This window comes from Budorcas taxicolor, chromosome 24 (genome assembly GCF_023091745.1).
Source record: "Budorcas taxicolor isolate Tak-1 chromosome 24, Takin1.1, whole genome shotgun sequence".
NCBI classification, from domain to species: Eukaryota; Metazoa; Chordata; class Mammalia; order Artiodactyla; family Bovidae; genus Budorcas; species Budorcas taxicolor.
Window position 1 is genome coordinate 25,805,524 of NC_068933.1, and position 12,223 is coordinate 25,817,746.

Below are 12,223 nucleotides of genomic sequence, written 5' to 3' on the forward strand. Positions count from 1 at the left end.
CAGTATTCTTGCCTGGAGAAACCCAGGCACAGAGGAGCCTGGCGGGCTACAATCCACGGGGTTGCAAAGAGTAGGACACAATTGAAAGGTCTGAGAATGCATGCACGCGTGTCCACCCCACACTCCAGGGGAAGAATTTATTATACCAGGGCTTGGGTACCAGAGAGTAGGGATCACTGGGGGCCACCATAGACGCTGCCTACCACGGGGGTCTTCTAACTACATTCTTGTGGTTTTATTTTTTTCAGGCCATGCCCTGGGTCTTAGTTGCAGCGTGCAGGATCTTTGATCTTAGTTGCAGCCCGTGGACCCTTTAGTTGCAGCCTGTGAGATCTTGTTCCCAGACCAGGGATAGAACCTGGACCCCTGCATTGGGATTCTTAGCACTGGACCATCAGGGAAGTCCTCAGCATCCTTGTCTTGAACTTTACCTAAGGCCAGATTCTTTTGGTAGCACCCTGGCTTTGAGCTTTACCCTGAGGCCATATTTTATTTTGAGAGTGGAGAATCTAGGAATAAAGCAGCTTTCTTTGGTATCCAGAAAGTCCTGGCTTCTTTAGATTTTCCCCCAGATTCTGATTGAAAACGGAACAGTTCCTTTTTCCTTTAGCTCACTTCACTTCTCTTGCGCTAACTCAAAAACGTCTAAAAGAAACCATCCAATCCTTTTGACATTCTATCCAGATCTAGCTAGATCCACATGTTCATTAGGTATCTTTCACATAATAGCAGGCTAGTTTGGCTAACTGTTCTTCCAATATGTAAATGGGGTCCCCTTTTCTCTTGCCTGCAGTGACAATACTCAGTGTCCTTAAACAAAGTTCTCTGTGGTTAACCCAGTGGTCCAGTGGTTAGGACTTGGGCTTCCATGGCAGGAAGCACAGGTTCAATCCGTAGTCTGGGAACTAAGATCCTGCAAGCCACAGGGTGCGGCCAAAAAAGAAAGAAAAAAAGAAGAAAAAAAAAAAGATCTTCATGAGCAGACTCCTCAAAGTTCTTCCAGCTTCTATCTAACACCTGACCCCAAAGCCACTGCCACTTGTTTGGGGTTGGTCACTGTGACACCAGGATCCCATTTCTAGGTATGCAAATTGTGTTTCAGTTATCTATTTCTGTATAACAAACCATCCCAAAACTTAAGTGTTTTCAAACAACAGTATTTGCTTTTTGGCTAAAAATTTTGCAAAAACTCATTGACGACTGTTCACATCTCTTCCATGCGGTGTCAGCTCGGACAGATCAACTGGACAGGAGTGTCCACTTGTGAGATAACTCACTCGTAAGTCTGGCATTTGCTCCCCACTCTCTGTTGCAAGCTCAGCTGTAAGCCAGGGACCTAATTCTCTTCCACTTGGGCCTGTTCATGTGGCTGTGTGGGCCTCCATAAATGTTGGAGGGAAGTAACTGAATCTCAGAATTATTTTAGGAGGTAAAAATCAAGATGTTGTACAACAATGTGAATATACTTCACACCACTAAACCCTACACTTAAAAGAGGTTAAGATGGTAAATACTATGTTGTGTGTTTTTAGCTACAATTAAAAATTAATAAATAAAATCAGGGGAAGGTGGTTATGGCCTGGAGGTGGATGGGGGTGGGTTGAGGGAGACAGAAGTGCTAAGAAGGACGAAAAACAATCAAATGCAGCCTGTGGCTTCAAAAACATTTTTGGTCGACAAAGGATGGAAAAGAGTTAACGGACAATTGTAACATTTCTGGTAGATCCTGCAGCTTTCTGCCACGGGTGCTAACACAGTTACGAAGCCCACACCACACAAACTGCCTCAAAATAGACCTTTAATGTCTGCAATTCCCAGAGAGGAACATTTAAGACATAATTATACGTTTGGATTTCTTAAAGCACACTTCAAAATGAACACTGCCAGAAAAACAGAGATGAGTAATGAAAACTACAGGTGCATAGAATATTTCCCTCTCAATCTAGTAAAGAACCTTGCAGGCCAGAAGCAATGAGGCAAAGCGGTGGGCAGGGGGGTAAGCAGATGTTTCTTGGTCATTAGCCCTGTATTTCTAGGAATATAAAATCCCTTTGTTGTCTGATAACTCTTAGCATGTCTGGAAACTATTGCTACTGAGATTTCATTTTGATACTATCTTTCTTTGAAGTAGTAAATCAGGTCATAAAGATCATTTATGTCCTGATTCAACCGTTTGTCCTCCTCTCTCTTTTGCTTCACTGACAAAGCTTTATAAATAGCCAGTCTATTTACAGATTTTCACTGAGTTTTGTTGGCAACTTAACTCTATTGTTCTTCCAAGTAAGCCTAAACTATTCTTCATACAAAGGACAAAATAGGAGTAGCTCTTTTTCTGGTATATTACACCATGAAGTTCACCCTCACCATTGACTATATGTTATAAATTTCCCTGCTTTGTTGTAAATTGCCTGATGTGTCTGTCAGTGTGTGTGATTTTATTTTTCGAAATCTCATCAGTTATCCCCTCCTGCACAAGCTCTCTATCGAGGGTCTCCCACTGCAGAACAATGACTAAACACCACTACCAGGAACCTGCCTAGTGCTTTTGCGGTGCTCTCCATGCCGAGACCTCCACTAATCCAGTCCCTCCTGCAAGGTCTTGGAAGGGTCTGTTTGAATCATTCACGCCCTAGAATTAATACCTGATAAGAATGTGTTTATTCATTCCGAAGTAACTATCAAGTGCCTACTACCTGTTGGGTGGACACAATAAGAAACAGGCCAGACAAGGATCCTCCATAGAACATATTCTCATTTTTTTATTACAGAGGTTTTTGACTTTTAACAACGGACAAGGTGCCAACTTGGCTTAAAGACAAAAGCATCAGGTTCTGTGTTTGAGATTAAGCCACATTTCCTTGGATGGGGTTAGGGGAAGTTCTCCAGCATCCTAGAATCACAGGACACCCACCTACTCCTAAGTGGAGTCTAATGGGACATTCAGAGACTAGTTCTATTGTCATTTTTCCTGGGCCTCTGCCAGGCTCCAGTTAGACAATACCTTTCTGTGAAGTGTATTCAGGAACAGGCAAGAATGGCCAAGGAGGGCAAAGAATGGCCAGTGGCTGGCATTGGTGGTCAGCACATGGGCCCAAGACCACCACTCGGCCATTGCTCAGAAAGACATTGCCCCCTCGTGGTTCCTTATATAACTGAGGGAGGAACTGGAAGTGCAAAGGGCCAGTTTCCAGATTAACTTTTCTCTTACCTCTTTTGAACTTTAACTGCAATTTCGATAGTCTCTTGGTTTATTTTTATCCAGGGTATTTTTTTTCCCCATAGAGAGAAATGACATCATGACAGCAATGGAATCTTTTATCAAAATCTCCACTCCAACCCCAGAGAAGTCTCATTTAATATGTAAATCCAAATATCACTCCTGCTTTTTTTTTCTTTTCAAAACGCTCTCAAAGCAAATTATTTTCTTCGGTTTCTACGTTGAACCAGGACCTGCGGTTCTGGTGATGTTGCCACGGAGCTGTTTGGGGTATCTTGTCTCTAGGACACCACTTTAAATTCCCTAAAAGCAGAAGCCTTATCTTCAACTCCGTCGCCACCCCCATCTCATTCCCAGGAGCACTTAAACCAGTCCAGGGTGAAGAATGTCTAGTGGGGGAGGTGGGCGGGGGCAGAGGGGGGAGGGGAGGAGACTGAAGCAAGCCAATACATAATTAGAAATTGTGATCGTCGCTGGGGCTGGAAGCGAGTAGCTTGCTGTGCGAAATCCCGGGAGTGAGAAATGAAGGAAAATCTACCCATGTTTAGAGTTTTAAATTATGTGTTTGTAGAAATGGCAACCCACTCTAGTATTCTTGCCTGGAGAATCCCAGGGACGGGGGAGCCTATGGGGGTCGCACAGAGTCGGACACGACTGAAGTGACTTAGCAGCAGCAGCAGCAGCGGCAGTCACTCAGTTTGAAAGCTTAAATGATACAATATTGGAAAAGTTCTCGGTGGCGCAGGAAAAGTGGAAATGAACCATGTCAGCTTCCAAGCATAGCCAACAACTGGGTCCGAATGGGTGCCAGGTGCTATAGTTTTATCTATCAACTTACAATCTCCTCTAATAACAAGCTTCTGGGAGAGGAACAGAACTACTTCTATTTCAGGGCAGGAAGCAGAAACCAGGCAGTTCTTCCTTCGGCGGGTGGGGAGCCAACAGGCATGGTACGCTCACCTCCCAGTATGCTGAGTCTCCCTTCTTTCAGCGGCTTTGACCCTCAGATCATCTGTCTTGGCCTCCAGCTCGGCTGGCAGTGAGAAATGTTCCCTCAACCAACAAATATTTATTGAGTGCCTACGATATACCAGGTAGCGTTTTCAAACTGCCATGGGATTCAAAAGACAAACAGGGCCCGGTCTTGTCTTCCAAGAAGGATCTCCCGAAAGGGTGAGAGAGGCAGCCAGGTAAACAATTCCAGGACAGTCTGATAAGGGCCGTAGAGGAGTCCGAGCAAGGGCGGCCGGAGAAGTTTCGGAGGACCCGGCGTGGAGATGGGGTTTGAAGATGCGCCCTGCAAACGCCGGCCCGGCCCCGGCTGCCCCCGGACGTCACCCCAGTTCCCGCATCCTGTCATTACCAGCTGCCCACTAGGTACTGAAGAGGAGGGGGAGGGATTGGGGAGCGAATCCCTCGTGAAGAGCGAGCAAGCAAACAAAAGTAACACATCACACTTCCCGGGCGCCGGAGCCCCGCTCCAAGCTGCGCGCACGGCCCGGCGGCCTCCAGGTGCCAGGCGGACCCAGCCTTTGGCCCTCCCCCTCGGCCCTCGCCCTCCGACCTACCGCGGAGCCGGGGGCCGGGGTCCGCCGCTTCCGCCCGCCGCCCGCCGCCCCTCCCCAGCGCGCGCCATCCGGCCGCGGGGCCGCAGCCCTCGGCGCGGCCCCTCCTCCCGCGGGGGGCTCTGCCGTCCCTCGTCCCGTCCCTCCGGGCTCCAGCCGGCAGCCCACGTCCAGGGAGGGCGGAGAGAGGAGGAGGGGAGGGGAGGGAGGAGAGAGCGGGGGGAGGGAGGCAGGCAGGCGAGAGAAGGGGAGCTGCTTGGAGCCCGGACTTCCCAGAGCCAGGCAGGAGCGCGCACTCGGCGGCCCTCCGGGTCCCCGCCGCCCCGCACCTCCCTCCCGCTCCTCTCGGGGTACCCCTCGCCCCCTCCTTCCAGCAGCTGCTACGCCCGCGCCAGCGGCCGCCCCCCAGCCCCTCTCGGCCACATCCCCAACTCTGCGGACTCACTCCCGGGACGCGCGTCCTCGCCCCATCCTTTCTTCCTTCCTGCCTTCCCTCGCGCCCGCCCGCCCTCCCCAGGTCTCCCTCGCGGGTCGCGATTGTCTCCGTCCCCTCCGCGCTGCGCCGGCGCCTCGCCCTGCCCCGTCTTCCCCTCGCACTTCCTGAGTCGCCGGCCGCCGCTGCCCGGACTCCAGCCCGCGGCGTCCGGGGAAGGGAGAAGTGGGCGAGCGCGCCCTCGCCCAGCCCCGCGCCCCAGCCCTGCCCGGCGAGGGAGGACCGGGAAGATGAACAACGGCAGCAAAGCCGAGAAGGAGAACACCCCGAGCGAGGCCAACCTTCAGGAGGAAGAGGTACGGAGCGGCTCGGTGCCGGGGCGGGGACGACCTGGGACGGCGGCCGCGGGCTCTGCCCAGAGTGCGGGTGGCTGGCCGGCCGGCCGGCCGGCGGGGCGCGGGTCCGGGGGCGCCGGGCTGCGCTGGGGAAGGGGCACCGAGGGTTTGGGAATCGTCCTGGCGTGGAGACGCAGCCCCAGACTGCGGCCACGGGATGAGGGTGTATCATCGGAGAGTGTGTTTTGGTGGGTCCACGCGCGTCTGCGTGCCTGAAAATTGCGTAACTTTGAGGACTTTCCCGAGACCTCTGTAAGTATAATGGTCAGCTTTGTTTGCCCCGGATTTTAAAAGCGGAATCGAGAGCTGACTCCTGGGTGACCTCAGATGATTGGGACCCGGAGGGTCAGCACTTAGTGCTGGGTCCGGGGCTGGAAGTTGTGGGGTGTGTGTTTGTGTGGTTTAGGGAAGAAACTTAGGGAAAGTTCTCATGAAAAGACACCTTCCGTTCCCTGCCCCCCCCAACCCCCACAGTTTCTATGCGAAAAGTTCTCGGTGAAATATCTTTCCCAGCTAAGGCGTTTTGGATTAATAGATAACTCATCAGCCGCATTCTTCTCTGATGAGTCAAAGACCCCGAACCTGGCTGATTAGGTTTTGTGAATTTAGGGGCGTTGCGGTTGTGGGGCGCAGCATGCTGGAGTTTCAGACATTGCAACTCGTGAAGTGTTGATCCAGACTGTTTTAATAGGACTTTGACGTCTGAGCGTAAATTTTATGTGGTGCGTCCCTAACAACGCAAAAAATGTTGCGGCTGCAGAGCGTTCCTTTGGTAGAAACAAAACTCAGTACATGTCGGGGAACTCCTGAACAATCCTTTCAGAATTTTGGAGTTGGGATATTTGCGTTATCTTGTTAAACGGGGCTCTGTACTTGTAGGTGCATTATCTAGAACCCGGTAAACACTGTTTTCCGCCTACCTTTTGAAAAGCCCAGGAAATTGACTTCTGAAACATTCCAAAAGGAACTTTAGAGTATGTGTAGATGCAAGGAAGTATGCAGTCTAGATAAAAGCATTCTTACAGAAAGGTGAACTGATTTCTAAGCGGTTAGGGTGTTGAGATGATTATGGAAATACTATGTTGTGTGTAAACTAAAATTCTGATTGTGAAGCCCAAGGTTGCTGAGGACTTAATACACTTAAGCCCTCAGCACTTGTAAAATGGGAACTATTTAAATGGAGAAGACAGGAGAGCTCCAAGACCAAGCCAAATATTATGCAAAATAACACAAGATTTTACTCTTAACACAGTTGTTCGTGGGTGCAACCCAGGTGAAATGCTGTTGAGCCTGACGTTGCCGTCTCACCTGAGCAAATCGCCTTTATTATTATAAACTTCTGAAAAGCATTGTTTTTACATGCTGGTTTTTTTAATTGCAAGTGATGGATTCAGTACTGACATTCCTTCTCTTTCAGAAAGATGGAGACTTGAATTGCAAGTTCTGCTTTTTTTCTTGAACCTCACTGGCTACTTTCCTGTTTTATTTTCTCTACCACTGAAATAAAAGTTAAAAATAAAAGGTAGTTTTTTTTTGAAAATGCTGGAGTATTTTATTTTTTATAATTAATAAAAAAGGTAGCTTTATTTAAGGAGTTGCAATGGCTTCAGAAACCTTTCTGTTTCATTAGATTGGCGATCTGTTGACTTCTAAGGGTAAGACTGTATCATATGAAACCATCTTTCTCTCCTCACCTGAAAGAGAAACTTGTAAAAGTTCATTAGGGTAAACCAAAGACTTTTTTTTTTTTTTTTTTTTTGGCACACCATAAACTATTTGACAGAATTAAGCAGAGAAAACTCAGGTTTTTCTGTTTGACCCAGCTCAGCTTAACTGCCTGCAGCACTGGCCTGTTTGCCCAAACCCTGGGTGTCTTTATATGTGCGAGGTTGGGTACCAGTAAAATCACAGGTGATCCCAATACAATGGCTGTCTCTTAACCTGTCCTATTGCCTTGTTAAGTCTTCCTTTATCAGGTGGAAATGGCCCGTGGTTCTAGAAAGTATCTGTCTTTATAGCTAGATACTTGTTATTTTAAAAATAAGGGGACAGATTAAAAAAATCTTAGAACCCAAGCTGTACAAAAGATGGAATAGACAAAACAGATACACCGTGAAGGGAGAGGTTTTATGATGTTAAAAATTTGGTAAAAGTTGGCCTGAATGATCTCGATAATTTTGCCCTAATTCCCTGTTTGGGGTTTATGTTTTGTTTGTGAAAAACTCCTCCTTTTTTCCCCAACCCTGAAAGCCACAAGTAAAACACATGTGTTTGAGTCCCATTAATGTGCTCAGCAATATACAAAACCACCCAAATGGTCCTTTCCCTTGCCCACCCAGGGATCAGCAGTTTGTCCTCAAACACATTGGAAAGCCGCGGTGGAGGATTTCAGTAAACAGGACACACATATAAATGTATATACACAAAATGATTGTTTTGTAGCTTCTGGTAGCCATTGAGCTGATGAGTCAGTCCAGTCATCTTTGAGGGAAAATAGTTCATTTCCTAGATCATCGGGGTTATTTAGACTTTATTGACAAAATCCAGGTTTTATTCTATCCCCTCCCCCTCATTTAAGTGTGTTCCTTTTATCTTCTGGTACATATCAGCGGCCCACCTCCTGGTTTGAGAGCGTCTGAAGCTCACTCTGAAACAGTGATGCTGAAACACTTTCCTTAGTTCCATTGCTATAGTAGGAACAGTCTTGAGACCTAGGAGCATTTCTGCAGCTTTTTAAGTAAGGTTGGAAGTTTTTGAGACTGCTTTGGGTAATGTTTGAAACTTTGAGGAAAAATAATTTTAAGATTTGGCTAGCCAATAGTGTGAGAGAGAGGATACATCTGGCTTTCTGGCTTCTAGTGTGCTGTACATGCATGTTCCTATGCAACTTGTCCCGGTAAAGAAGAACCGGTTGTCAAAATCTTAATGGCGTCTGAGATTTGCAAGGCTTCTGTATACATTTGTGGAGGGGCAGACAGGACTGGGTGACTGAATAACAGGGCAGCAGAGCTTTTCTTACATAGCTTTACAGTTAATAGCTTTACAGTTAATAAAAAATTCCTTGAATTTACCTCTACTTTTGGACTAGACATTCTTCTCTTCAAATACTTCACACTTGACAAAGTTCACTACTGTTAATATGTAAGAGACATAATTTTTTGGCTTGAAGTTCTGTATATTGCAACAGTCTAGTAGTAGATATTGTTTTTGATCCCTGAATTTTCAAAATGGAAATCAGATAAATAACTTGGTCTTATTTTTCCTTTTATGGTATGCCGTTGGACACTTTTCAGGCTGATTACAAATCATTTCTAAAAGGTGTGTTATTTACGTCGAAGCACTGGTGTTAGTTTTCTCCTTAAATTGCTGTGAACGTTCTTTAAAACAACACTTGGCCTTGTTGGAATATTGATCAAAAAGATGTTTGGCAGATGGTGGTCAGAAATCACAAAGTCAGGTGTTCAGAAGTTTAATACAGATCTTTACCTCACATTCTACCTTTTAAAGTGCTTTGTAGTTTTTCCCAAATAACTGGGGTCATGAAGAAAATTGTTTCTGATATAATTGGCACAGAGAAATGTGTGGTGGTTTGATGCGGCAACCTCAGGTTTTCGTTGAGCATTAAGATTCATCAGTATTTTGACCTGGGGAAAAATACAGAATGGTTTTGTACAGTTTAACCAAGTTTGGAGTCTGTTACATCAAATCAAATACAGTAAACTTATATTTCAGTCATAAATAGGATTTGGTGACAGCGTTTTGGATGAAAATGTGATGATTTCATAGTAAAATGATGCTGCAAGACCACTGCCAGTATGGCATGCCCTTAGTTTTCCAGTAGTGGTTTTAAAATTTCCATGATAAACCCTGACGCTCACATGTAGTCATCTGTTTCTAAGGGCATTTGTGTGTTTAATGCTCTCATTGGAGATGCTTTCATGTAAATTTTGCAGGTTCATCTTAATTTTCCACTTTGAGGATAGAACTGTGACATTGGTGATGGGGAATAAAATGGGAATTCTTGGGCGCTGTGATGAGGGCATGAATTATTGCGGCTTTCGGAAGGACTTTGGCGGTCTGTGTCAGATTTTCAAGCCCTTTTATTCCGTGCTTTTATTTTTAGAAATTTACCCTAAGGAAATAAGCATGCACAAAGATTTATTTATAGGATGAACATTGGTTACTTATAGACATAAATAGTCTGTGAATTTTCACTAACAAGGAAATTGCTAAGTAAATGGTTGTGTAATTCCTCAAAGAGAATACTATATAGCCATTAAAAGCCACATTTTAAAAGAATGTACCTATGTGTATTTACTTTTTTTGGGGAGGTGGCTTAAACATTGATTCTCTCAGTTTTAGAGGGTAGAAATCTGGTATCAGTGTTTACCTCTTTGAATGCTGTAGTAGAGAATCTGACTTTCTCTTCCAGCATCTGGATTTTACTTAATTCCCATGACATTACATGAAAAAAGTAAAAATAAAAGTTTGCTATTATGTGATGCCAATTTTTAAAAATAATTGAATATGAATACAAACAGTGTGGTGGATTTACAGGTCTTTGTATTTACCTTCTGTTGCTTTTCTGGATTCTCTAAATTTTCTGTAATGAACATAGATAGGCAAAGAAGCAGTTCTAGGTCTTTGCTTAGAAGAAATCATTAAATACCCTTGCAGTATCTGTAGGAGTCACAAAACCATTGTTGGCCACGTTTCATTTTGCTTGCAAGCCTTGCCCCGGGAATCAGGCCTCCATATCTCAAAGCATGTGTACCTCACTCGTTTCCTTGTCCTGTCTGTTCCTAGTGATCTTAACCTGCTGTCCTTGTTCTGATGTTCTTTCTCAATCCATCCACACATACACTGCTGGATGCTCTGGTGCCCAACTCCGTCAACACTTGGTGAAGTTTAAATATGACCTTCAAGATTGCTTTTGGTGCTCCGTAATATTCTGCACACCATTTATTTCAACCAGTTTTCCCCTCTTGGTCAAGCTTGAGCTGCTTTCTAGGCAAAAGCCAAGGTGCAGCCTGCATTTTGCAAGATCCCATCACCTGAACGTCTTATCCCAAAGAGATGACTTTCCTCAGAATTCCAGAAGTTATATTCTTCTAGTTAAGTCCTGGATCATTATCTTTAAAAACAACAACAACAACAAAACTGCCATCTTACCAGAGTATTTCTAATCCCCAGCACCTCCCCAGGTAAGTACCACCCATACACACTTACACCTGTGTGCACATATAATTCTTGATAAACAACTTATGAACATAGGAAATATCCTTACTGGTAGGAGTGGTAGTGATGACCTTGAATAGGTAAACTCTCAAAAAGCAGCCACTTAATAACTTCATGTGCAATTTAGAGCCTGTGAAGGATGGACCCCCCACCACCCTTCAAAGTGACCTCCCCAACCTGTCACCTGCAGCCTCCCTTTGTGCCCAGAGGCCAGTGTGCCTGGTCCATCTAACAGTGTGGGCCCGCTCATCTCCAGGTGCAGCTGGGTCTTCACTGTTAGAATGTGGTGTCTGCTGTGGGATCCGTTCTAAGCTTTTGGACCAGGGCTTCTGGGAGCTCCAGTTGGATGCGAGAGAAGCATTCCCAAATGAGCCTGCTCTGTGTGACCTGTGTGACTGCCACTTTGGAATGTTTGTGTTCTTTTTCATTTGGCACCTTAGTGTCTGCCCGGGGGTAGGGGCAAGGGAATGCAAATGGTCCTCTTGAACAGTGCTTGCTTTGGTGAAAGGAAAAATTTAGGAAGGAATGAAGAGAATGAACCTTAGTAATAGCTGGGGCAGAAGTGGCAGCCTGGCTCTGTGGGGCCTGAGGCCAGCTGGGACCAGGCCTTTAAAGTTGATTGGAGGGTGTCATCGGGAATGACCTTGTCTGCCCTGTGGGGATAACTTGCACCGACTCACGTCCCTCTCTTTAAGTATGGGGAGGATATTGCAAACCACTTCAGTGTGTTGTGTGTGTTGGGTGCAAGTGGGGAGTGCTTGACTGCAGAGCTGGTCAGAGCAGAGTTGCCTAGTTTGTGGCCTGGTCATCTTTGCTGGGCGTCCCACGTGGCTCAGTGGTAAAGAATCTGCCTGCCAATGCAGGAGACTCTGGTTCGATCCCTGGATCACGAAGATTCCCTGGAGAAGGAAATGGCAACTCCCTCCAGTATTCTTGTCTGGGAAGTCCCATGAGCCTGGCAGGCTACAGTCCATGGGGATGCAGAGTCAGACACGACTCAGCGACTGAACACGCACGCACATCTTTGCTGAGTGCAGAAAAATGAAAATTCTGAACTACTTGATCCTGGGAAATTTTCAGAAATCTTTTTAGCCATTTACCCAGGTAAGAATTATTAACTTTTGAGTATTTACTCTGTGCCGAGTACTGGCCAAGCACTTTTATATGTATATTGTGACTCATCCCCACAATGAGCTAATGTAGCGATCAGGGCAGTGATGAAACTCATTCTGTGGGGAGGTGACTGAGATCCTGAGTGCCTTGGGACCTTGAAGGTTCTGAGGAAGCCAAGACCTGGGACAAAGTTCCGACTCTTAAGTTGCTCCCAGGTTTAGTGGAGAGGGCCTTGTGTTCAGTTAACTGAGACAGTAGTTTG

General features: G+C 46.1%; 1 protein-coding gene across 2 annotated transcripts in view; it reads left to right on the plus strand.

Moving 5' to 3' along the window:
* The first annotated feature begins 5,039 nt into the window (after positions 1-5,039).
* RBPMS (RNA binding protein, mRNA processing factor) overlaps positions 5,040-12,223 on the plus strand; it is a 191,346-nt gene continuing 184,162 nt past the window's right edge. The window contains exon 1 of one of the 2 annotated variants that reach the window (XM_052661382.1): positions 5,040-5,571. In XM_052661382.1, the coding sequence (XP_052517342.1) occupies positions 5,506-5,571 (66 nt within the window). In that variant the 5' untranslated portion in view covers positions 5,040-5,505. The remainder of the gene's footprint in view (positions 5,572-12,223) is intronic. The other variant, XM_052661383.1, reaches the window with a different exon arrangement.